Genomic DNA, 26,174 nt, shown 5'->3' with positions numbered 1-26,174 from the left:
CAAGGACACTTCGACATGCAGACCAGGGGAATCGAACCAGCAACCTTTCCGACAACAAGATGTTGCCGAGACTCAATAAACTGGAGAGGATGCTGATCATAGATTTCAGATTTCCATGCTGTGGTGTTTGCAGTTGAGATGGAAACAGATGATCTGCTGCTGATAACGGTCAAATATGATCCTCAGAGGCCAAAATATCCTGACTTTTCTTTATTTTTTTAAGCATTTAGCCGTTATTTGATAGGACAGCTTGTAGAGACTGACAGGAAATGTAAAAATAGTTTGCATATGTTCCTAAATCCATCCTATTATTATATTCTTACTGTTATCCTATTTGTTTTTTATTCTCATGCTACTGTAATTTTAAAGAACGTAAAACCATCTTATCTTATTTTACCTTGTCTCCGTAAATCTGACCGTACAGCTTCCCATAATGCAACATGTCGTTCATACTCTCTTTAGATTTCTGTCACTCTGATACATTAAAAAAAAAAAAAGTATCCTTCCGTGCAGGTGCAGATGCATCAGGTGAAGGCAGGTGTGTGTCTGGAAGAGTGTTGTGTTGCAGGGAACGGTCAGCAGAGGGCGCCACACACTCAGCTGTACACTGTATTATCACAAAATCATCCAACAACTGTCAGCTTGGGTTTGACACAAGCAAACACACGCAGCAACCAGAATACTGTGTATTTATTGTAATCATTAATACACATGACGCAGCTGTGTTGTCCCTCGTTCCTGAACAGAAAAACACCAAGAAATAAATCACATTAAAGTCTTTTAATGATCAACCACGTCTCTGATTTTCATGAGCAGCCCTCAGTGCATGTAAAGTGTGAAGTCAGCTCAGCTCTCGTCAGTGTGGACTTGTTTTACTGTAATTCCCTGAACGCTTCGGGCAGTTTCAGCTCGCTGCCACCAGAGGTCCATGTGAGCACACTCAACACACAGCATTCAGATGTGAGGCTCTGAACAGGATTCAGTGGTGCAGGTCAGGTGTTCTGTGTTAAAGGTGACATTTCTTTCACATTTCAGTTGATCTTCTCATCGATTTATGAAATCAGGGATGGTTTATTTTTCCATGAAGTCACTGAGAGGTTAACAACCACTTCTATCTTCCTTCTCGTCCTCTGTTTTCATCCAGGTTTCCCTCCTGATGGACCCAAACATCAACCTCTCCGGGCTCCTGCTGCCTCACTGGATCGTCACACCCTGGATCATGGCTCTCCTCTGTTTTACTGTCTCTTTATATCTTTATTTCTGTCAAATCTGACGCCTCGTCACTCTGATTTTTTCTCTTTTACTGCTCATTATCTTCTGCGGTCATCCAGGTCACCACGGTGTAGAGGGGGTCGTGTGGCTCGGGCACCGCTGGGCGATGCCTCGTCCTGCTCAGTCATCCTCCTGCATCCACACACTTTACATATATTATAAAAGATGTGTCAGACATCCTGTCAATGCAACTTGTAAACTGTGATTTTGTCGTGCCGTTCTGCAACAACTACCTGGCAGAGGATCCTCCTCCGCAATCAATTTCATTTTTGATTTTGACGGGTTATATAGAGGCATCAGTGTTAGATTGAGACTGTTTCATAACCACCTAAATGTTCATTGTAGTATGTGTTTGGCTTTGAAAATACAATGAAGTGAATAATTGGGTGAACTGAACCTTTAAGTGTGATCGTCGCCTGTAAGTCGAGGCTGAGGGCGCAGAGCTCCTTCTAGATGTGATGGGCTGGATGACATTGCGGAAGGGTTTTTCCTGGATCCTCACCCCTCCTCTTCACAACAACACACCGGGAGTCGGGACCAGCTTCTTCACCAACAGGAACCCGGAGTCAACAGGCGGATCAGAACCCATCCGAGCCCCCGAGACGTCCGTCCCCCCCCGCCGGAGCGATGGCCCAGGCGAATATCTCGGTGACGGAGAGCCAGTTCAGGTGTCCCGTATGCCTGGACATCCTGAAGGACCCGGTGTCCACCCCCTGCGGACACACCTACTGCATGTCGTGCATCAACAACTACTGGGACCAGGCTGAGTCGGGCCAGTTCAGCTGCCCCCAGTGCCGGGAGACGTTCAGCCCGCGGCCGGTGCTGCGCAGGAACACGGTGCTCGCCGAGGTCGTCGGCAAACTCAAGCTGAGCGAGATGGTCACGGCTCCGGAGCTGTACCTCGGGGGCGTCGGGGACGTGCCGTGCGACTTCTGCCCGCCGGAGAGCAAGCTGAGGGCGGTCAAGTCGTGCCTGGTGTGCCTGGCGTCCTTCTGCGAGCTCCACGTCCTGCCGCACCGGGAGGTGGGCACGCTGCGGCGGCACAAGCTGGTGGCCGCGGTGGAGAGCCTGGCGGAGCGGCTGTGCGCGCAGCACCGCCTCGGACTGGAGCCCGCGGGGGGAGGCTCCGAGGCGGAGGCCGCGGTGGAGTGGAGCGGGGACTGCCTGCTGTGCGAGGCGGACCAGGAGGAGGTGCACGGTGTGGACGCGCAGAGAGCCAGGAGACAGGTACAGACACACACCTGAAGGGTTTACATCTAGTAAAGTCTTAAAAAATCTGACCCTTAGAGTATTTTATTAGAAAACACCATCTCTGATTATTTCACACATTATGTTCTCGCTGTGGAGGATCCTCAGACAGCAGCATGTAAACACTCCAGCTGTTGTCATCTGGATTCCCTCTGGACCTCCACATAGGTGTCACAACAAACCCCACCCATCACCTGCTGACTGTTTACCAATGAGCCAACACGAACCTCAGTTCCTCTTAGAAACAGGCAGATTTAACTGAATCTCATCTGTTCCAATGGAATAATTGCATAAAAAGTGTTTCCTGCATCGTATCAAACCTCGTTACTGTCATCAGCACACAGCCAGAAATAAACCAGAGACTTTATCTGTCCTCACACATCCGCCAAGGCCTCCAACATCCTCTTTAGTTCAATAAATCCTGTTCTGTTATCTAAAAAAACAGTAAAATCCACCAGATCTGGATTTTTATTTGGATCTGCATCAAATCTGCACCTCAATCTTCATCGTAACCTGAGAAAGTAAGAACAGAAAGTAAAGTAAGAAAGTAACAGCTATATCAAATAAAGCCGCGCCTGTTGATTTACTGATCTCACTGTGATGGAGAGTAAGGGGTTTTTATTTTGAAAGGTGTTCAGTGTGTTTTTGTCTCGTTGTCTGATGATTATGTGTTTGTGTGTTTCAGCTTCAGCTCCAGGAGACTCAGAGGATCATTCAGGAGAGGACGCGAGGTGGAGAGAGAGAGCTGGAGGAGTTCCAACAGAGCCTGGAGTCCCTGAAGGTGAGAACGACCCACACACAGACCAGGGGACGACTCTTGTTTGGTAGGTGGATGAAGGAAAGAGAGGTGGAGGTAGGTTAATGAAGGAAAGAGGGGTGGACGTAGGTGGATGAAGGAAAGAGAGGTGGACGTAGGTGGATGAAGGAAAGAGAGGTGGAGGGAGGTGGATGAAGGAAGGAGGGGTGGAGGTAGGTGGATGATGGAAAGAAGGGTGGAGGTAGGTTACTGAAGGAAAGAGGGGTGGAGTAGGTGGATGAAGGAAAGAGGGGTGGAGGGAGGTGGATGATGGAAGGAGGGTGGACGTAGGTGGATGAAGGAAAGAGAGGTGGATGTAGGTGGATGATGTAAAGAAGGGTGGAGGTAGCCACTTCATACTTCTTGTTTTCGCTGATACTCTGTGATGTTGGAGCTGATGCAGCGGTTGGCGGTGTAGAGAGGCGGTGTAGAGAGGCGGAGACAGATGGAGGTGCTAAAACCATTCAGAGCCTCATAAACTAGTCGTAAAAGTTTTAAAAATCAATTCTGACGGAGACGGGAGGTTGACGTTGGAGAAGCACCGAGACAGACGGACACAGTCGTGATGAATGAGTTGTTTTGACCTCTTTTAGATATTTCTCAGGTGAAAGAATCTCTTGTAGTGTTTGTGTGAATCATCTGCGAGCTGAACGCTGAGCTGAATCATTCATATCTGTCATATACAGCAGACAGGAGAGTATTATGGTATGTGCTCTGTAAAGCACACGAGATAAGGTCCATAAATAAACTTGACTGGAGGCTCAACACACACACACACACACACACACACACACACACACACAGCCTCACAGGAGCTGTTGTATCAGTTTCCACTGCAAGGCTAATTTAAGTTCCAGTTTCTATGCCACTCCTTCTGTCTTCCAGGAAAGCCTCCCCTGAGCATCCACCTCTCCACCCGTCCAGCGGAGTGGAGGAGAGTATTATCGCTCTAAATTATGGAACTGAAATCCACCTTTTATCAGTTGGCTGGATGTTAGTTCTCTGATCTCCACTGCTCTGCTGTCCTGATTCCTGATTTGTTTCTGTAGAGAGTTAAATTGTTCCTTGATGCTCTATAAGCCTTTTTTTTAGGGTTATTAACACAACCTGGCAGCACCTGTAGACCCTGACAGGAGATATGCTGTGTCTCAATTCAGGCTCTGCATCCTTCAAAGGACCCGGCCTTTGTGGTCTTCGAAGGTGAGTCCTTTGGAGAGACCTTGTTTACCACGTCAGCCGTTGTTAAAAGGGACAGTCTAGACTTTGGAGCATTTCCTGGTTGCGTCACCAGATGTTTTACTCTTACGTCACGATTTCTGCCGCCCAGGCCCGCTAAAGTGACGATCTCGGCGCACAAAGAATCTTGGAATATGTGAGGCCACGAAGGATAGTAGCGGTGCGTTCTCCAAAAAGAGTGAAAAGAAGAAGCATTTGTGGGCTGCATTTGGAGGAGACTTCGGATTGGGACAGCAATAGTCTGCACCATACATGAATGTATTACTTCGATGGTCTTTGGGGAAAAATGCTTTTTGAGGGCTGCAATCCCCCCGAGTGGCCACCGTGCAAACCTGGATCCAGGTTATATACGCTACACATCCACGAGTCTAACCAATATTTGGTTGTTTGATGTGAATCACAAAACCGGTCCGCTAGATTTAAAACTGCAGCATACCACCAATCACAGAGAGATTTATCTGGTTGTATAAACTTGCTTGGCGAGGGCTTGAACGTAACAGATGTTCGTGTATATCTGCCGGACTGCAGGTCAGTATGTACAGATGTGATGTATGAGGTACCTCAGGGCCGTGTTTTTGGCCCTTTGCTCTTTTTCTAAAATGCAGTAATGGAAGATATTTTTAGATAGTTTTTTTTCACAGGATGGAGATAAAGTGTATTACAACACATGTTGTGTTATGATGACACAGATGTTTGAGTCTCAGTAAAATGGCAACTTAACTCACATAATCTGACGTGATTCCTGTTGGAGGACACTGGAGACAGTAGCCGTTTTTATACTGGGCAGCAAGCCGCCAATTTGGCCGTCCTTTTTGCGGCTAGGTCCACAGATTTAGACAGAAGGCGGTAAATTAGTGGTCTGTTTTGGTCTGCCAATATGACACCTCGGAGGGTACACTTTTTTCCACCTCCATTGCTATCGAAATCCAGCAATTGTCTGAGGTGGCCGGAGGTGTCGATGACGTGCACTGTTGTGCGACCCACAGCCGGGAAGTTATAAAACCAGGAAACAGCTGATCACAGCAGTCAGTCCATCACTTCATCGGCGGACGTCAAGATGAGCAACTGGACAGCCGCTGAGGTCCAGGAGATGCTAGCGTCTCCTCGGTCTCTGCAGCTGTCTTCGTTGTCCGCTTGTTGTTGTAGCGGCAAGCTACTAACGGTCGCTACTTTCAAATTAAAAGCCCCCTGCTAAGAACTCAGTTCTAAACTCCAATGAGGTGCAACGTAAAGCTCTTATTTTGAAGACAAATTCAACCTGCTTCACTGTTCACGCCCAACTTCGTGCTTCACGTCACGTCACATTTGTACGCCTACCACAGTGGCGGCCAAGTGGTGGCTTTTTGGAAAAGAAGGAATATTACGCCTCCCTTTTAGATAGACAAGGCGGCACATTGCAGCCTTTACCTTGCTGCAAATGTGCCACCTTGTCTATCTAAAAGGGGCAGGTGAAAGTTTCCTGACAGTTTGAACTCTCTTTGCCCTTGAACTATATGTCTTCTTACTGTTTGTGTTTCAGGTGTCAGCGTCGGCCGTGTTGGAGGACGGTGAAGCTCTGTTTGCAGACATGGCACTGCGCCTGGAGAAAACCAAGGCGGAGGTGAGGAGCAGCCGCTACAGGTAGCAGCTGTAATGCTGCCAATAGTTGTAGAGAGATGGTTTTAATAGCAGTGATTCTCTCTCTGATCCAGCACAGCAGTAGTGACAGTACTGCTTAGAAGAGTAGCCGTAGAGGAAGTAAGCGTAGTATCTGAGGAGGTTAATGAAAGTCAATGTTTCCTAAAGACAAAGGTGACCTTTACTGATTTATTGTCAAAGAGGAGGAAAGAAAACAGAAAATATTCATAATCAAGAGGCTGGAATCAAAATATTTTGACCTTTTCTTCATTAAAATTTACTCACACTGATCAATCAATGGTCAAAATAGTCTGCAGGTCTCGGGAGTAAGTTGCATTTTGAAGTTATTAAGCTAAAACTTTGATTTGAAGGATCAGCACACCCTTAAAAACACTCATGGATCTGTGAGGAAACATCAACTCATCTGTTGTAGGTCCGAGCGAGGCTGGAGGCGAAGGAGCGAGCGGTGGTCGGGAGGGCCGAGCGGGACGTGGAGATGCTGGAGAAGGACCTGGAGGAGCTGAGGAGGAGAGACGAGGAGATCAGTCAGCTTCTGCAAACCGAGGACAACGCACATTTCTTACAGGTGAGGAGGAAACGGAACAACTCCAGGGTAGAAAAAGAGAGAATAACAGGAACGGACAAGACAAAATATATTGTCGGTTTTTAGTCCTCTTAATTAGGAGATCTGACATATTATATCTTCCTCCACTCGTCCACATTAGCAGCTCATACATTACAGACCCATTACATCTAATGCATCCTGTCCGACCATAAGAAGTCACCAGAAATGCCCCGGAGAGATTAGTCTGCAGACGGAGGGAGAGAGGAGAATGAGTCAGCAGTGACCGGTGGAAAGAGACCGCACGCCGCTTAAGTGCTATTTTAGAACTCAATTGTACAAGGAATTAAAGGACGGAGGGAAAGAGGGAGTGCTGGCTGTGGATGTGATGCCAGCCTGTATTTTCCACTCTCGCTGTCTATCCAACCCAGGCGGCTCCTCTGCTATGCGTCGCTCTCACCACCGGTCGGCACTCCAGAGCCCTCAGCCTGCCCACGGAGGCCTTCAGCGGCGCCAGGAGAGCGCTGTGCCATCTCCGCAGCCGCGTGGAGGAGGTCTGCAGGGAGGAGGTGGACAAGATCAGCAGAGCAGGTACGACTGGTGACCCCCAGGGCGGGAAGACGGGTCGATAAAGATGATATACCAAACATTCAGACGTGCAGATATAATGGTCATGGCTCAGTTTCATACCACAATCACTTTTTTCTTCCAGTCAACGAGAACTACGTGTCGGGTGCAGAGTGTGTAAAAGGTAAGCGTGAGAAACATGATACACAAACACACAAACACACACACACACACCCTGTGTGACAGTGTCAAGTCGGAGGTGACCCATTTTTACCAGGCTGCAGGTTTTGACATGACATTTAACACTGCGAGGGACAGTTGGACGGGTTAATTATTCACGACGAAGAGGACAGGACGATGTCTGATAACAACGCACTCTGGCTCTCGTCCAGATCCGTTCTGATCCGCTCTGATCAGTGCAGTTGGGTTCAATTGGAAGCGATTAAATTCAGTCTGACTGTTTAGATTCGAGGGAAGACATTCAACAACATTCATGCACTGGTCAGTTTTTAGAGTTAGGGCTGTTTTGCTCCTGTAACATCTTCTTTCAGAGGAGTCGAGAAGAAGAAATTGTCCAGAATACACATTTGGCTGTTTGTTTTAATTCAAATCCATCTTTTGGAATTGTTTAATTTAATTAGACAGCATTAAATTTGCATATCCAGACATGAAATGAAGTTTGGGGCCAAATGGCAACAAGATGATGAGCTGTGGACAGTTTTCAGAGTTTTTTTTAATGTTCTTGTTGATATTGTTTTGTGTGTTTTGTTTTTTTTTTAAACATAAAAAAACATTCATATCCACTCTATGGGGGGAGGTGGTGCAGAGAACTCCAAACCGCAGCAAACACAATCCGCAGGGCAACACGGGGGTAAGTGGAGACATGTGGGCATTTTTTGGTGAACTGACCCTTTAACTCACACTAGCAGCCGACTTCAGCATGCTAACTAACTAACTAACAAACAAACAAACAAACCAGCGGGCTAATTTATCAACTTTAAAGGAATACTTTAATTTTGGATGACACATTTATTCCCTGTCTTGTCAAATCAGGAGATTTACATCAGTCTCACATCTATGGAGTTTCCTGTAAAGATGGAGTTTCATGCTAAGCTAAGCTAACTGTTCCCTAGCCCGAGCTTCTTCTGTTGAACGGACAGATGATAATAACTTGTTATGTCGGTCGGTAGACAATGTTAAGTCACTCACAGGTCAACACTGTCATCCAAAACTCAGCAAAAAAGCACTTGGGTCTATTTCCCAGAATGCTCAACCACTGATAAAGCCACCATGTGTAGGATTTTAAAATCAGTCCATACTTTGGAGCCATCTGGTGGTGAAATAAATGGACTAAAAGCTTCAGATACACAAAGACTGCCTCAGATTGTCAAGAATAAAAAGATGCTACTTCGATAATAGACTCTACACGTGGTGACTTTAGTATTCTGTACTCATGCTGCATGCACAGAGGGTTGGTGAAGTTTGCTTATCAATATCATTATTAATGAGATTTACTGGTATTATGTCATCCAGGCTGTTCTCTCTGTGTGGGCTCTCTGTTACTCTGCTTGTTCTTTCCTGTTTTTGCTAATCAAACATGTTTTGTACGTATTTTTCTGCATTCTGTCTCAATCACGCCCCTTTTCTTTTTCTTCTTCACTTCCTGTCTTTTGTTTCCTTTCCAAAACTATTAAATACCAGTCTCTCTTTGTGTCTCTCTCCTTTCTCAGCAGTGCCGGTGTCGTTCCCTCTCTCCTCTTTGTCCCTGCAGCCGGCTGATCAGAGGATGAGGGCGGTCTTCCTCAGGTGTAAGTAACCATCTCTATCCTCTATCGTCCACCCTCTTCTTCTCACATGGACCACCTCTTCACAAATGTTTCTTTCTTTCCGCTCTGCATCATTTCTCCTCTCTTTGTTTCACCCTCTCTCCTCCTCCTTTTTCCATAATCTCCACGCTTCCAGTTCAACAGATAATAAAAGAAATCTGAGAGCCTGGTCCGGCTCCTCATCAATGATGGATGGCGATCATACTGTATTTATGACATCCAGGTCCGTCATTAGGACCAGTGTTTTGTCCCAACAGAAACAGGGCAGCTGACAGGATAATGGCATTCAATCGCCTTGTCAGGCTTTAATTATTCATCTGGTCAGACGAGGATTAAGGCCGAATGTGTCCTCTGTCCTAACCGTGCCAAAATGTCAACCGAAACACCCGACGGCTCAACGTCTGTTGGTCAGTCTGTGTCCCACGTAACTCTGGGACTTCGGAAAACTTCGAAAGTTGAAACAGCAAAGAAATGTTTTCAACTTTGATGATTCCAGCCAAGACTTGGTGAAATTCAGGGCAATTAATCCGATAGTTGTTGAGATATTTTGCTAATTGTTTTACTGACGGACCAGCATTACTGTTTCTAGAGCTTCTTTCCAAGTTCCCACATATCAAGGCTGTAACCTTAGATTGCTTTTACTCTGTTTGCGACTGTAAAAATCTCAGTTCCTTCCCCATAAACTCCTTCTCTAATTTTCTCCCCCCAGTTTCTAGTCGTCTGTCGTTGGACCCTGATACCGCCCACCCTACCCTGGTCCTCCTCGAGGGGCCCCAGGGGGCCCACTGTGGCGAGGAGCCCCAGTCCTACCCTCCTCACCCGCAGCGCTTTGATTCGGTGGCCCAGGTCCTGTGCAGGGAGGGCCAGTTTGGTGGTGCCAGCTACTGGGAGGTGGAGTGGAGGGGTGGGGGATGGGTCGACATTGGCGTCACCTACCGAGGTATCGGACGTAAAGGCGGTGGAAAGCCCTGCCTGCTGGGGCGCAACGAGAACTCTTGGCGTCTGAGGTGCACCCAGGCCGGATACGCTGCCTGGCATGACAACCGAAAGACCACGGTGGCGGCGCCGCCCTGCCCCAGAATCGGTGTGTTCCTGGAGCGCCAGAAAGGAGCGCTGTCCTTCTACAGCGTGTCGGACACAGTGGTGCTCCTGCACACCTTTCGGTGCCCGTTCTCTCAGCCGCTGTACCCAGCCTTCCGTCTGGACCTCGACTCCACCCTGCTCATCTGCCCCCATGACGGAGGCAACGGAAACCCGACCTAACGCTTCCCCTGCTCCTCATCCAAAGACCCTTCGTTGAAACACTGCAGGAAAGGGCTGCTCACTCTGCTTACGTATATGACACATGAAGAGGTTGCTGGTGCAGAAACAACAATGTCAGGAAGAATCATTACAGTCAGGATCACTTTTCTTTTTCCATACATGACTTTTTCCATAGTCTCTCTTTGTGTGCACGTCTCTGCTGATTCTCCTTTTGCATTTTTATAACATTCTCTTTGATTGTAAATACCCTTTTGGATTTCAGTCGCACTGAGCTGTAAAGCATAAATGCATTTTTCACAGCATACGTAATGACATGTCATAGTAGGAACAAGCACCGGTGTTGCTAAAACAGCAGTGACCCAGTAAGTGATGACAGCGAGTCAGCATACTTGCCAACTTGAATTGTCCTGCGTTTTTTCCTGAGAAATAAAAGTAAAATTAAAAGTATTTAAAGGAGACGTATAATGATTTTTAATTTGTTTTCCTTCCCTCAGTGTTTCATATATTCTCATGCATGTGAAAGATCGTGGAAATTGAAAAGAAGCTCCTCTCTCCCACAGAAAACACCGCTCCTTAAACGCCTCGCCAGTAATCACGCCTTTAATTCCGTGACTTTGTGACATCACGCTACATCGTGGAGTTACACATTTGCGTAGCTTATGCCTAGCGGCTAATAAGAATTGATTGACAGCTGCTCTGTTGTTGTAAACAATGCTGTCTCTGGAGTGCATGAACTGACCAATCAGAGCTGATTACATAAATGGGAGGCGTCTGAGAAAACTGATGTGTTTAAAGCCTGTAAAACTTTTCTACTAGTAACCCAAAATACAATGATGAACCTTAAATAAACATAATATTTCTCCTTTAACATAAACATGCTGTCGCAGTGCTCCAATTTTTTGTAGCAGCATTTTTTAATATAATTTTTACTTCTGCTTTTTCCTTCTGCGACATGTCAAAATGTCTCCTGTGAAAAAAGAGCCTGAGTAAAGAAGTGTCGTGTTGAATGGAAATATATGAGAATCATCCGTTCTCTAATAATCAGTTTGGTACAATATCTTTCAGCCTGAGTCAGCTTCACAAAAACACTCAAAGTATTCACTCTGATTTGTGTTTCATGTTCTTTTCTTTGTACTAGAACTATTTGTAGGTACATTTATGATACATTTTTTACACATTGTTCAGTATCAGAGGGTGGACTTTTATTATACTTTATTGAACTCCCTACAACAACAGGCTGAATATTTAATACCTACAACTACTTGAATACCAACAGCGAGAGATTTTTCTGTATCCACCTCACTGCCATGTGACATCAGAGACCTCATGTCACCTGCAAAACTGACCTCAGCTCCAGACATCGGAGGCCGTACGGTAGCCAATGCTTTTATTTTTTTCTTATATTATGTTTTGGCCTTTTTGATAGGAAGAGCTACACGTGATATGAAATGTTTTTGAGGCTGTTTGAGGTCATTGTTTTTATGTGGGTGAGTCTTTAAAGTACCATAAATGAAAGGACTCGTCCACCAGCAGCTAGTTAGCTTAGCTTAGCTTCAAGGACTTGAAACAGAGGGAACATGTGTGGCTACATTTTCAGTGTCTGTGCTGAGAGAAGCTAAACAGCTGCTGACGGAGATTTTATGCTTTCCGCAGTCTTCTCAAGTAGATTCTTGGTAAGAGAACAACACTTAATTCAGATGGTGAACTACCGCAGCTCTTCATTTTTTAATTTCAAGCTCCTGTCAATAGGATTTACATTCATATCATATCCATGTTATATAACTTTATGAATCATTTTCAGTAACAATAAGTGAAAAGTGACGTTCTAACGCTGTCAGGCAAAAAAACATGTGAGACTCCACAACCATCCAGTAACATGATTAATGATTTAAGAATATATTACTGTTGCAACACTGGTTTAATTGTGTTTTATCAGAGAAATGTGCTGTGCATGCTTCTTAATCTCATATCCAATCATATATAATCAAGTCCAGTCTTATTATTACCTCATATCCATTCAGTCAAGGTTGAAAAGTTTGATGGTAGCCTTATATGGGATATTAATCCACCTGCACTGCTAACTGAGCGACCTCGTCCTCCATCTGAACGGATGCCATACTGTAGCCACAGGTTTTTTCATGGATTATTTTTTCTACGCCTCATTGGAGTTTTTGTTTTTTGAACGGTGCTACTATTCCAGAGGATTGTCGATCACCTGACCGAGCACTGTGTGAGGCCTTTAAAACCAAACCGTTAGCAAGGAATCGAGTATTTTAATTCCAAAGATCACGCAAGCACATCGAAATCTTTTATTTGTAAAACATTTTTTAAAGGCTTGTTAAAAAAAAGTACAGTAAGAATTTTAATTAAAAAGTTGTAACAGTTCCACGGGAGCATTTCTTGGAAAGATATATTTCTGAATTTGCCAACCTTATTTTATCAGTCCAAAGTAAGAAACACTTTTTTTTTTATTTTGCCATGAAGTGCATTATTCCACAAGCTGTATATTCTTATCTTGTAGCATTTTCTCCACCTGTTTACTCGCTGTACTTCAATTACCATTCGTTAACGTGGCTGTAAAAGTTATTGAATGTATGTATGTTGTTGTTGTTGTTGTGTTGCTTTTTCCAAAATGAGTTCATTCCACCTTGACTCGCAATAAACTGATCCACTGAGGTCTGAATTGAAAGTGTGAGGGTGTTTTGTTTTGTGGACTGGAAACGTTGGTACCAAATGAAACACAACATTACCTTGAATTCGACTACGGATTCCTCTGGGTTTGAAAGTTGTTGGCAGTGTAATCATACATTACAGCAAAACAAGAGAAGATTTACAATTCAGAAGTGTGAGAAATACAGGAAACAGAATTTAAAATTAAACTAGTGCTGTTTAAATCAAGGGAAAGAATGCAATACATACTCATACGTTTCAAAAAACAATTTGAATATATTAATTACTAAAACTATATCTAAAAAAATGAAATAAAATAAATTATATAGCCATGAGGATTTGGCTGTGCAAAAATAACAGTACTTGGCTTTTCCAACTCAATAATATCATGTTTTGATTTGGTGCAGCAGTTTAATGTATGTTATTTTTATTGGGAGATGTTATAATCAACAAAACACAAAGAGTAGCAGTACAGAACTATTTGCAGGCAACTTGAATCCTCCCTGTGAAAATGTATAAAATGAACAGTAGCTAACTTTAATAATAAATTAAACACATAGCAGCATCTAAGCTTTAAAAACAGTAACGTTTTCTGTTCAATTTTGACTAAAGTCCATGTTTTTTTTTTCTTCAACCAGGCAGAACAAATATTTTGTGTGTAGGTGACACATTTTCACATTCTGTGAATGTAAGAATCACTCCAGACCGACAGCAGAGTGTATAAAAATAACCAGATAATCAATCAGTTTCATGTCATTTGCTGTCAAAGTCACAGCAAAGGAGCCACAAGTTGCTCAAGAGCTGCAGTCTGTAGTTGAATTCCTTAGCCATCAAGGTGCACGGTCATTTTTTAAATTCTTGTGTTGCTGACTAGTCTGTATTTTCCTTTTAATTGTCTGTTTTTTATTTATCTGTCAATTATGTCAAGTATGAAGATTATTTTCCTTTAATTGTGAAGTCATGTCTATATATCATTATATTGTCCAATTAAATTTCTGTCATTGCATGAATGTAAATCAATAATAATACTGTTGAACTCAACAGATTATATAATTATTGTCATACTTCACTCCTCATGTTGTGCCTTCCTCCTCCTCTGAGCTGCCTGACAGTCTGAGCAGAGGGACGAAACTCCCATCGCGATATTTGGGCGGAAGTCTCGTCACGTGACCTCTCCGGACATAAACACACACGTCATGTGACTCGCGCTGTAGTTTCCAACATGGCGGCCATGTCGCTGCAGCTAACGGTCGTCTCTCTCTTCCTCCTCGGCGGGGTTTTAACTTTTCCTCTCGGCCAGGAAGCCGAACACACCTCCACCTGCGGATACGAGGTCAGCCATGTTCACGTTTATAACTTTATATGAGTGTTTTCGTCATTTGTTTGTCACTTTTGCTTGTTTACACTTTCAGTTTCACTCATCAAGTCTTTTACTTTCCTGTTCGTTAGAAGACATGACACTAAACTGAGGATGTAAACTAAAATGTCTCTGAATTATAATGTAATTCTCTCTCTTTACAGTAGAGTAGTGTAGTCCAGTGCTGTACATGTGTCCTATAGTGTGTATTCGTGTGTATGTGTGTGTGTTTGTAGTCATGTCATCCCACCAAGCCCGACATGCTGAACGTCCACCTGGTCCCTCACACACATGATGACGTCGGCTGGCTAAAGACTGTAGACCAGTACTTCTATGGAGGTCAGACACACACACACACACACTATCACACACACTATCTTACACATACATACACGTCAATGTTGCAACAGGGCACTACATCTCTCCACTGTCTAAGAGGGGACTTCAGTTTTAGTTTGTTCAAAAAGACCAGAAACAGAATAGGAAATACTTATTTTAAGGTATTTTATCATGATGTCACTTCAGATGTGTTCTTTTAATTTTAAGAAATTGCCAAGAGGGCACTCAAATTGATTCTGATGATCAGATAAACCCTGAATAACAGATCTGACGATAAACATACGTATAACTATGTGTAAGCATGTTCACTTTTACTATGACTAACTGTCACTTACATCAAATTAATATTTAACAATATATCTTTACTTTTACTGAAGTATAAATGATCCATACTTTATACAAAACTGCAAATAAAAAGAAGGATGTCACCAGAGTTACCACAATCTGCTGCTAACTGTAGCTACTGTTAGCTCAATTAGCAGTGCAGCTGGTCTGTTGCTGTGTCTCAATTCAGGGTCTGCATCCTTCAGAGGAGGATTTGAAGGCCAATTACGTCTCAATGCAGCGCGTAGGCAGTCAAATGCACCCCACAAATGCAGCCTTCTTTTCCCTCTTTTTGGAGGATGCACCGCTACTATCCTTCACGTGGCGTAGATCATTTTCGAGGGCCTGGGCGGCAGAAATCATGACATAAGGTTAAAACATCTGGTGACGCAACCAGGAAATGCTCCGAAGGCGTCCCATTCAACAACGGTTGATGCGGTTAACAAGGTCTCTCCGAAGGACTCGCCTTTGAAGACTGCAAAGGCGAGTCCTTCGAAGGATGCAGACCCTGAATTGAGGCACAGCAAGTGTTGACAGTGAGTCAACCCTAACGCTCAGGATTTTGGACCAGGATGGAACCAGCTGGTTAGCATGTTAACCTCATCAGATATATTTTCTAGATAATATGGAGATTTCATAACGAACCGTCTTGGGCTAGTTGGACAAAGCTGAAAACAGGGCTGTTTTTCTGAACTTATAAAAGTTGACTTTAACAGGACCAGCGGTGGTACAAGTATGTGACAGTCTTATAGAATATGATGCAATGCTGTAGATTAAGCTAGCGAACAGTATAAGGTAGTTTAAAAAGGTGAACAGCAGTAACATTTATCCAAAAACAGCATTAATAATGAGGAAAACACAGAGAAGGAGTAATTATTACTACAAATTGAGTATTTTTCCTTTTCATATTCAGAATATATTTTGATTTTATTAAACTCTTCCATTTCTTTGCTTAAGAAAGATTTTGAATGCAGGACTTTTGACACACACACACACAGCATTGCTTCCCCCTTTTTTAAAAGAGGAAGCAAAACCTAAATTTACATACAGGAATTATACTTTGTCAAGCAAAATCTATTTTACCAATGAGCTGAGGTGACACTTACGGAAAAAACGACTCTGAGGAAAAGTATAATAAAATAATATACACTACTACTGCAGTTACATAATCTGTACACTTGATTTAATACATTTGAGTTCATTATGTAGAAATATTTATTCCAGTCAACAGTCCACACATGTTGCTATCCAAATGTCCATTTTTACAACACTTTTTTTTTTTTTTTACTGGTGTTTATAACGGCGTTCATGGGTTAGGGTTAGAAGTGACCTCTTGAGTTCTCTCCATTTTGTGTCCTGTCATATGCCTCTTGTCCCTGGTTTTCACTTAAAAACACTGTTAACAGTTTTATAGTTTTAGTTTATAACTTTTATAACTTGCTTGTTTCAGCATCACATGACGTTTTATAGTAAGAACAGCCACCTGTTCTGCAGGTGACCATCATCTGTCCTTGATGGTCACCTGCTGTGTGTGGTTATGTAAGCAAAGATCTTTTGCACTGGACAGATGGTGTGTGTGGATGTATCTTACTGCATGTTAGCACGTGGTTTTGGATCTAAAGCACAAAACAATTTTGAATACAGTAAAATGATTTGTTTGATGTGTTTCTACTACTAGCCGGTCTGTCGCTTGATATCACAGTCCACAAAAATGTCCTGACTCTTTTTTGCAGCCACAGTTTTATGAATCCTTACATCTTCTCTAAGTTGTGACTCCTGCTTTATAAATTAATGTGACTTCTGTCCTTAAGCTATGTGTGTATCTGTGCGTGTTTGTGTAACCGTGTGTAGATCGTAACGACATCCAGCATGCGGGGGTGCAGTACATCCTGGACTCGGTTGTGGATCAGCTGCTTAAGAATCCGGACAGGAGGTTCATCTATGTGGAGACGGCGTTCTTCTACCGCTGGTGGAGACAGCAGAGCTCCAGCATGCAGCAGACAGTCAAGCAGCTGGTGAATGAAGGTGCATGAAGCGACACTTTGCATTCACACTAGAAGGGTTTCATAGTGTAAACTGACTGAACTCTTTTATCCAGGCCGCCTGGAGTTCGTGAACGGCGGCTGGTGTATGAGTGACGAGGCCACCACCCACTACAGCGCTGTCATCGACCAGATGACCATGGGCCTGAGGTTCCTCAACGAGACGTTTGGGCCTTGTGGTCGCCCCCGTGTCGCCTGGCACATTGACCCCTTTGGCCATGCCCGCGAACACGCCTCCATGTTTGCACAGGTAGTTCATCTTGAAGGAGTACCGTATTGACCCGAATATAGGACAACCCTGATTATAAGACGACCCCTCTTTTCAAGACTAATCTTCAGAAAAAGACTGATAACCAAAATTCGTTTCTCAATAACAAACTCACCCTCCTGTCAAGAGGACCACGATAAGCTTTTCTCTTACTGTTAGCGTTATCAGACGGTCTTTTGGACCCGCCATCGTTGGAAGTTACACTCCGTAACTCCATATTTCTTGGCTGGCTGACAGTTGTTTGGCGCCTCCGCTGCATTGATCACCATTATCTTAAAATTAGCATCATAGCTCCGCCTCAGATGTCTGTTAACTTGCCACACTTTTGATCCACTTTGCTCCGTAAAATCACCGCGTCTCTCCATGTTTCATCTCCTGTCACTTCTTCTCCGCTGTGATTGACAGATAACCGCAGCCACAGTGTCAGTGACGTCTCTACAATAAGCTGGCGCCCTCTGCCGGTGCGGTCGTGTAGCGACCCAGACAACTATCAGCATGTGTCAACGGTTAGACCCCGATTATAAGACGACCCCACTTTTTCACATAATTTTCATCAAAAAAAAACCTTGTCCTATATTCGGGTCAATACGGCACTTTTGACGTTTATGGGGGATTTCCTGGGATGACAACTAACTTTCTTTGTGTGATCTTCCAGATGGGGTATGACGGCTTCTTCTTTGGTCGTCTGGACTACCAGGATCGGGCTCGCAGGATGATGTACAGGGAGCAAGAGCTTCTATGGAGGGCCTCTGACAGCCTCACACCCCCCATGGCTGACCTCTTCACCGGTAACTTAACTCACCCTTTTTAAAGGTGCAATATTTAAGAATTGGCCACCTGTTGAAGATCAATTCAAACATATAGGGGACAGCAGACCACCAGAGTAACCGATACCTGCTGATTACTGTGGCCGCTGTTAGCATAGCTAGCCATGCAGCTAACAATCCAGACAAGTAGCTTACAGTGGCATTATTATGCTATGTTTTAGACACAAATTCTTACATGTAGCCCCTTAAACCTTTTCTCTCTGCCCCCCCCACCTAACAGGGATCCTTCCCAACGGGTACAACCCTCCTGAGGGCTTCTGCTGGGACCAGTCCTGTGATGATGCACCAATCAGAGACGACCCTGACCTGGAGGATTACAACGTTGATGATGTGGTGAAGCGCTTCCTCGCCATCGCCGAGGGTCAGGTTAGAAACACATATGTTTAATTCTTTAATTACAAAAGTAGGACAATAAATATATGTTACATCATGTTTTTTGTTAGCCATTTATAACTTCCTCATCTTCTTCCTCTTCAGTCTGCGGTGTATAAGACCAATCACATCATCATGACCATGGGCTCGGACTTCCAGTATGAAAATGCCAACCTGTGGTACAAGAACCTGGACAAGCTGATCCACTACGTCAACGCGCAGCAGGCCAACGGCATCAAAGTCAACGTGCTCTATTCCACCCCCTCTTGTTACCTCCAGGAGCTGCACAGAACAAACCTCACCTGGTATTACGAACTTCAAATAAGCTTGTTGCAGCAGCAATGTCCGATTTTATACCCACGACATCATAAAGAAATTATCTTGTGTATTTATGCTGCCACTTCACCCTCTTTCAAATCTCAGGGCTTTGAAGAACGACGATTTCTTCCCCTATGCGGACGACGCTCATGATTTCTGGACTGGCTACTTCACCAGCCGACCGGCGCTGAAACGTTACGAGAGGATCAGCAACAGCAACCTGCAGGTAGTTTTGGGGAGCTAGCTTGTTAAAGGGTATCCTAAACCACAGCATGTACAATAAGATGCTGACATATTGTATGAAATGCTGTGTCATTTTGCCATTTACGCATGTAGTGTGATGGCATAGGTCACAGATCATCAAAGTCAAAAAGATTCATCTTCTAGGACAACAATCGCCTCTGCTAACATTGTATTACTCCATCTGACAGTGGTTAAAGTACTAGATAAGTATACTATGTATATTTTTATCATAACAGATGTGCAACCAGCTGGAGGTACTGGGTGGTCCGGTCTCCAGGAGGGGTCCCTTTGGTGTGGGTGACAGCAAGACTATGAGTGAGATTTGTTTTTTATTTATTCTTATTGTAAAACATCACTGATGGCATTTGGCTAGTCGGGCAATTCATATACTTTACATCACACGGGTCAGACAGAGGCAGAGTAATGGTGGGACCTGTTGATAAATCTGAATGGAGACCAGAGAAAGGACTGACTAATATTTATTTTCCTGTGTTGTCATTGTCAGAGGAAGCCATGGCGGTGGCTCAGCACCACGACGCTGTGTCGGGCACAGAGAAGCAGCACGTAGCGAACGACTACGCCAGGAGGTTAGCTAACGGCTGGCAGCACTGTCAGGTGTGTCGAGCTTCACACGACATTGTCTTGCTCAAAATAATCCTGAATATTATATGCAGGACTTAACGCACCCTTCGTCTCTCTCTCAGGTTCTGGTCAGTAACAGTCTTGCTGGTCTGAGCGGCTCGACTGCTGAGAGAATCTACTGTGACAACCTCAACATCAGTGTGTGTCCTCTCACCGAGTCGAGTAAAAAGGTGACGCACCCATACAAAATTAAATGTGTTACTCTGAATATATATATACTCATGCATATGTAGACAGATGTTAGACATTCCTTTCTTGAATATACAAAGGCAGGTTTGTAAGTAAATGTTCACCTTTAATGTTAAAAGAATTATATCTAGTGTAAATATAAACTCTATATGAACCTTTTTGTCTTTAATCTGTCAGTATTGTGACTGAAAAATGCCTCTCTCTCTCACAGTTCTCAGTCAATGTTTACAACCCTCTTGCTCGCCCCGTCACCTGGCCCGTCAGACTGCCGGTAAACGGCACAGCGTATGTCGTATCAGATGCTAACGGCAAATCTGTGGACAGCCAGGTCAGTTTTTGTGTGTGTTTTAAGACTTTAAAGCATTTTTTTGCACTAAATAAATACATGAAGCTAGCAGCTCCTCTCTGTCTTCGTTCCAGGTGGTTCCAGTGTCCCCAGCCACCCGGGAGGTGAGGAGGAGCCGAGGCTTCGCCGTCAACGAGCTGGTGTTCCAGGTGCAGGCGCCTCCTCTGGGCTACACCACCTACTCCGTGTCCCTGCTTCAGAACGGGCCTCCACCTGCGTCCACACAGCACCACACACCCACAGCCATCAAGAACAAGGTCCTTAACCACAGCGTTATCACATATGAACATGTGAAATAGGTACATAATGATTTACAGACAGCAAACTAAGGAAACAGCATGAAAACTGACTATATGTTTGTCTGTATGCTCAAGTTCCTACAAGTGACCTTTGACCCCGACACCGGCCTCTTGAGCAGCCTCAGCAACCTGGAGACCAAACAGACCATCAAACTGACGCAGAACTTCTACTGGTTGGTGTCTCTGATAGAAACACACACAAACACACCTGTAGATGACTGGTTTTATAATGTGTGTGTGTGTGTTGCGTGTTCCAGGTACAACGCCAGTGACGGTAACAACGTGGAGAGCATCCAGCCTTCAGGCGCCTACATCTTCAGACCCAACTCGTCCACGCCGTTCGTCATCAGCAAGACGGCCAAGACGGAGAGCATTCAGGTCGAGAGCGAGCGGCATCGCGTTCACATTCTCACATTAAAATGAATCCTTTATATCCATTTTAAATCCACGAGCATATAATTTTAAAAAAGTGGAGTCCATTGAGTTAATTACATGGCTTTATTTAAACACCTGTTCATTTATGAATAACCGGCTGCTGGATAACATCTGTTGTGACATTGAAGACATCTGGATTCTGCAACTCACCGCTGTGAGTCAGGAAGATGTTTAAAAATTATTTATTATATTGTTATCATCTCTCTCTTCCCTCCAGACCCCTGCTGTGCAGGAGGTGAGGCAGTGGTTTTCTCCCTGGGTGTCTCAGGTCGTTCGTCTCTACGCCGACAGCAGAGCTCTCGAGCTGGAGTGGACGGTCGGACCGGTGCCCATTGAGTGGGTTTGTTTTTATCACATATACAGTAAAGTGGTATTTATAGTCCGTCTGTTGGCAGAAGTCACAGTATATAATTGTTTTATAGGCTGCGTTTTTAGAGATTTTCGTACAGTCATCATTCCCGTGCTTAATCGTGTCCAAAATGCATCACTTCATCTCTAACCCACTGTCGTTATCCATCAGTGATGACCTGGGGAAGGAGGTGATCACTCGTCTAGACACCAGCATCCAAACCGCTCAGTATTTCTACACAGATTCAAACGGCAGAGAGGTTCTGCAGAGGAAGTAAGAGAATAGATTTTTTTATAAAAGATGTTGCAAAATACATTGCGAAAACTTTTTCGTTTTATTGTCAGATTGAAAATAAAAGCTTGTATCTTCCTGACATCACCGTATCTCATAACGAAGCTCGGATTTGTGTGTGTGTTGTTGTTGTTTTCGTTGTACAGGACGGATTTCCGGCCCACGTGGAATCTGAAGCAGTCGGAGCCCATCGCTGGAAACTACTACCCCATCAACTCCCGTGCCTTCATCAAGGTGTGTGTGTGCATGTTTGTGTGTGTGTGTGAGAGAGAAATGTTTTTATTGAGACAGTCCACCAGTCCAAATGAAAGCTTTTAACAAGTTTATAGATTTGTTTTTAAAGACCCGTACCTTTTTTTTAATGTGACTTTTTTCAACTTCATCACTGTAAGTTCAGCTCATTTCTCACTCCATCTTGCTACTTGTACTCTGTGTGTGTGTGTGTGTTTGTTTTCAGGATGATGACGACCAGCTGACCGTGGTGACGGATCGCTCTCAAGGAGGAGGCAGCATCAACAACGGCTCCCTGGAGATCATGGTGATCCACATGCACATACAGAATGTTTCCATGTCGGGTAGTTGAACTGGATCAGACTCAACACTCTCTCCCTCTAAACTCCACCCTCCTCCCCATCAGCTCCACCGCCGGCTGTTGTACGATGACGTCCGTGGCGTCGCTGAACCTCTGAACGAGACCTCTGGGATCTTCCCCAAGGGGCTGGTGGTCCGAGGACGCCTCCTGCTCTCCCTCGACCGTCCGGCAAGCGCGGCTGACGCACACCGCCCTCTGGCCCAGGAGGTGGTGCTGCAGCCGCTGCTCACGTTCACTGGCGGAGATCTGCACCCAAACACTCGACTGGAGGTGAGTGAGAAGGAGCCAGGTGAAATATTTTTGCTGCATGCAATTGTCGACATGTGCAACAACCAGAGAGGACATGGAAACATGAGAGGAGATCTGTGCTGGAGGTCAGTCTGCTGCATGTTTCCGTCTTCGTGTTTCAGGTCGTCTCCTGTGTTCGCTCCACTTTCTGTTTCGTACGTGTTTGCATTCTCAGATCTTGTTCTCATTTCAGCAGCTCTCAGGGGAGCAGGCTGAGGCTTGTTGTTTTAAGCTCTGTTTGCTCTATAAGCTGACATGTTTTCAGAGGGAGCAGTAAATCAGTGCACGTGAGAAATGAAGCAGCAGGCAAAGTGGACTTTTAGATGCTCGTATGACTGGAGTCTGTGGTCTTCCCCTGTCTGTCTTTCTGTCTGTAGTTCTCTGGGCTGCAGGCTGCGCTGCCCCCTGCTGTCCACCTGCTCACACTGAGTCAGTGGGACAAAGACTCGGTGCTGCTGAGACTGGAGCATCAGTTCCAGAGCTGGGAGAGCAAAGTGAACTCGCAGCCCGTCACCGTCAACCTGCAGGTCAGACACTCACACACGTCTTACACCTGTGAGGTTGTCAATTTAAAGTCTGGATAAAGATTAATCCTGAAAGTATTGGTATGTAAAGAAAAAAGTACTCTAACTGCTGTCTTGCTTCCTGTCTGTGCAGAAGCTCTTTACCACTCTGGATGTTCTTGGCGTGTCTGAGCTAAACCTGTCGGCCAATCAGTGGAAAGACGAGATGAAACGTTTCAGTTGGACACCAGAGTCAGGTACAGCACACCTACACCTGTCAGTACCTTCACTGCAGCACATCAGAACATGATGGCAGCAGGTTTGGACCGACGAGAGTTAAAATTCGGAAGCTCAGCCAGCAGCTTAAACATGACGAGACACAAAAGTGCAGCACGGAATAAAAAAAGTTTCCTCCTCCAGGGAAAAAGTGAATGAAATAGATTGGACTTCTGCCAATCAGATTAAGATTTGTTAGAGGGAAGTGCACAGAGTGTCCCGAACAGTAAAGGAGCATGAATGTGCTCGGGAGATTGCTGGGAAATTCATCCATCAGATTTTGATACTTCCTGAATAAAAAAAAAAAACATTGTACACTTAGGAGACAAAACAACACAGGAGGGCTGACTCCTCAGGTCAAGACTCTGCTGTCCACTTCCATCTGAAGGAGAACAATCATTCCTTTGAGGACAACAATGTAAACATCTTGGCCAGAGAAGACAGATGGTTTGAAAGAGGAGTAAAACAATCCATCTATGTCAAACTGGAACGACCGTCTTTGAACAGAGGAGGTGGTCTTAACGACTCTGTAAGGACACTCCCACACAGGGTTTAAACTCTTAACGAACGCCCCCATTTTAAGGTTCTTTTTCCAAAACGACATACCGAAATTAAAAGCACGACAGCTCCCACATAGTTTGAGACTCAGGGATGTGCTTGGTACCATTGGAAAGGTTTTTTCTAGAAGTGTAAGTGTGATTCTATGACATACTGACACAGAGTTACAGAGGTTGGAACACAGGTTTTGGTTTCCGTCCAATTCAAATGTCAATAAACTGACTAAGATATAAGGGCTCAGGTATGTCTATGGACACAGCAGACACAATTAGGACATAGCCACAGTTCTCAGCTTGCTACACTCAAAATATGAAGTCAAAAGACTAAAAAATTGTCCTTTTTTTCCAAGAGCGCCTGCTGAGATTCAAAGGCTTATAACTTGAGAACCCCTTTACCTAGAAACATAATCTTGGCTTGAAAGCTAAGACCCTGGGGTTTCTTGCTTGTTCGGCACTTGTAGCTAGTTTTGGGTGAAATGACATGGATATTCCCATTCTATGGACTCTTGGCGAACTATGAAAAAAAAAATTGTGGCATGCAGTTGTAGCTGTGGAAAAAGGGAACACTCCGAAGGTATGTAGGCATTCTCGCTTCTTGCAGTAGAGGGCTCTTTCTAATGTTGTCATGGTGAGTTTAGAAGGCTATTACATGGTCTGGAAATACCTATTTTGGGCTTAAAATAATCACGACAGTCTCAGCTTTCCAACAGTGAGTATATACTGTTAAGATCTGATGCTTAAAACTATTAGCAAAAAAACTGGGTGTTCCTATGTTGGAATGCTGTTCCTTAAAGGGTTAAACAGGTGATTAAGTGATTAATAGCCTGCAACTCCCCTCCAGTTAGTCAGAACTGAAGAAACTTCTTGGATGAGAGGTGAAACATCTTCAAGAAACTGAAACACGTCCAGTTGATTACGATAAAGCACTTGGAGATGTATACAAGAGGAACTTCAATCCTTTTGGTCGCACTAGAAAACAGAAGGACTCCTCCTCTGGTGTTTAACCTCCTGTTAGATGAAGGGCAAAGACACCAGAAGAGGAACCTGCTCTCACTTTAAAATCACTTAGAAACTGAACACCAGACAGCCAGATGTTGGTTAATTTGTCTCATCTGTCAGCTCCACTGGCAGGAAGCCGCCGCTGGTTAGCTGCCAGTCAACTGATGGACCGCTTGGCTGCTGGTTCAGGTTCCAGTTTGAACAGCAGACAGACGGAGACGAGCGCGAAAACAGAGAAATCCATCAACGCCTTTTAATCGTACGAGGGCGGTAATCACTGCTCCCATTACAGTCAACTTAACTGTAAAATCTATCTCCCTGCAGGGACTAATCAAACAGCCGCGGTGATATAATGACTCATAAATACTTTGTTATGCTTTATAGCTTTAATAGTAAACTGTGGGATGTTTGAGAGGCTCTTTAACTTTCCTGTTGGTTAGTTTCGACTTCTTGATCTGTTAACTCACTGTTGAATATTTCCAGGATGACAGCGAGACATCTGTGTAAAAAAAATGTCAATTTTAATTGTTTTTTTCAGAAGAGCAGCCCCTGCTGAAGACCTTTGAAGACCCCTCCACATGGGAGGTGACCTTGAGGCCAATGGAGATCCGAACCTTCCTGCTGAAAGTCGGCCTCAGATAGCCGATCGCACGCCTTAACGAGATGTTGCAGATTAATTAGCGATCCGAGTTCATGTGGCCTCTCGTTCGTCTCTGAGCTGCTGCAAAATGTACGGAACAATCACACCACTGTCCCCGAAACTACATCAAATCAATCCTGTGGTCGAACACATCTGGGATCCCAGAAACACGTCAACATCAGGTTTTCTATCGTTTCAACAAAAACATTTTTTTTACTTCCTCGTGTCCAAACAGAAGAGGAGATGATTATTTGTGTGTCTGAACATGTTCCTCTGCTGAGACGTACAGTATTTACTGCCCAGCTGCCTTTTTGCACTGTGGACACAATCAATTTTTCAGCCCTACAACTAACTTTCAGTTTGTTTTTTTTAATAGATTATCTTTCTTCACACACAAATCTTCTGACATTTTCTGCTGCCAACGTGTGCAACAAGTGCAATCTTTGTATGTCTGCCAATGTGTATATAGAGTTGATTTTATACTGATCATCAAGCAGCTCATAATAAAGTCTGTGATTCTTATTTCATCTTGACCTGCATGTTAATGTCACAGCTGCACATCATCACACACACACACAGAGGCCCAAGTTCTCTTTTTAAGCTGTGATGGTCGCAAAAGAA

General features: G+C 44.3%; 2 protein-coding genes across 5 annotated transcripts; both read left to right on the top strand.

The window, feature by feature from the left end:
- Positions 1 to 1,715: 1,715 nt before the first annotated feature.
- LOC115591586 (E3 ubiquitin/ISG15 ligase TRIM25-like) lies at positions 1,716 to 13,076 on the top strand. Of its 4 annotated transcripts, none has more exons than XM_030433729.1 (9): positions 1,716 to 2,499; positions 3,206 to 3,301; positions 6,072 to 6,152; positions 6,603 to 6,755; positions 7,163 to 7,322; positions 7,444 to 7,482; positions 8,116 to 8,169; positions 9,032 to 9,106; positions 9,834 to 13,076. In XM_030433729.1, the coding sequence occupies exons 1-9, from the start codon at positions 1,900 to 1,902 to the stop codon at positions 10,385 to 10,387; spliced, it is 1,812 nt and encodes a 603-aa protein (XP_030289589.1). In that variant the 5' UTR covers positions 1,716 to 1,899; the 3' UTR covers positions 10,388 to 13,076. The 4 variants fall into 4 exon arrangements, with proteins under 4 accessions (XP_030289589.1, XP_030289581.1, XP_030289603.1 ...); XM_030433721.1 differs by having other exon boundaries at positions 9,029 to 9,106; XM_030433743.1 differs by lacking the exon at positions 8,116 to 8,169.
- A 1,208-nt stretch (positions 13,077 to 14,284) lies between these two features.
- man2b1 (mannosidase, alpha, class 2B, member 1) lies at positions 14,285 to 26,080 on the top strand. Its single transcript, XM_030431728.1, has 23 exons — positions 14,285 to 14,390; positions 14,651 to 14,753; positions 16,929 to 17,102; positions 17,176 to 17,369; positions 18,043 to 18,175; positions 18,435 to 18,580; positions 18,692 to 18,891; positions 19,010 to 19,130; positions 19,384 to 19,462; positions 19,653 to 19,762; positions 19,852 to 19,959; positions 20,190 to 20,306; positions 20,399 to 20,581; positions 20,699 to 20,796; positions 20,881 to 21,001; positions 21,276 to 21,394; positions 21,579 to 21,680; positions 21,845 to 21,932; positions 22,156 to 22,236; positions 22,336 to 22,560; positions 22,956 to 23,105; positions 23,236 to 23,338; positions 25,452 to 26,080. Exons 1-23 carry the CDS (start codon positions 14,289 to 14,291, stop codon positions 25,553 to 25,555), a joined length of 2,961 nt encoding a protein of 986 aa, XP_030287588.1. The 5' UTR covers positions 14,285 to 14,288; the 3' UTR covers positions 25,556 to 26,080.
- Positions 26,081 to 26,174: the final 94 nt, after the last annotated feature.

Source organism: Sparus aurata, chromosome 1 (genome assembly GCF_900880675.1).
Source record: "Sparus aurata chromosome 1, fSpaAur1.1, whole genome shotgun sequence".
Taxonomy (NCBI): domain Eukaryota; kingdom Metazoa; phylum Chordata; class Actinopteri; order Spariformes; family Sparidae; genus Sparus; species Sparus aurata.
This window is presented reverse-complemented; position numbering and strand designations above follow the sequence as displayed.

Bases quoted from the DNA above. Each gene is read 5' to 3' on its own strand.
- man2b1 (XM_030431728.1), top strand. From the start codon at position 14,289: ATGTCGCTGCAGCTAACGGTCGTCTCTCTCTTCCTCCTCGGCGGGGTT. The intron at 14,391-14,650 runs GTCAGCCATGTT...GTGTGTTTGTAG, and splicing joins CCTCCACCTGCGGATACGAG to TCATGTCATCCCACCAAGCC. The intron at 20,797-20,880 runs GTTGGTGTCTCT...TGCGTGTTCCAG, and splicing joins CTGACGCAGAACTTCTACTG to GTACAACGCCAGTGACGGTA.
- LOC115591586 (XM_030433721.1), top strand. From the start codon at position 1,900: ATGGCCCAGGCGAATATCTCGGTGACGGAGAGCCAGTTCAGGTGTCCC. The intron at 2,500-3,205 runs GTACAGACACAC...TGTGTGTTTCAG, and splicing joins CGCAGAGAGCCAGGAGACAG to CTTCAGCTCCAGGAGACTCA. The intron at 7,323-7,443 runs GTACGACTGGTG...TTTTTCTTCCAG, and splicing joins GGACAAGATCAGCAGAGCAG to TCAACGAGAACTACGTGTCG.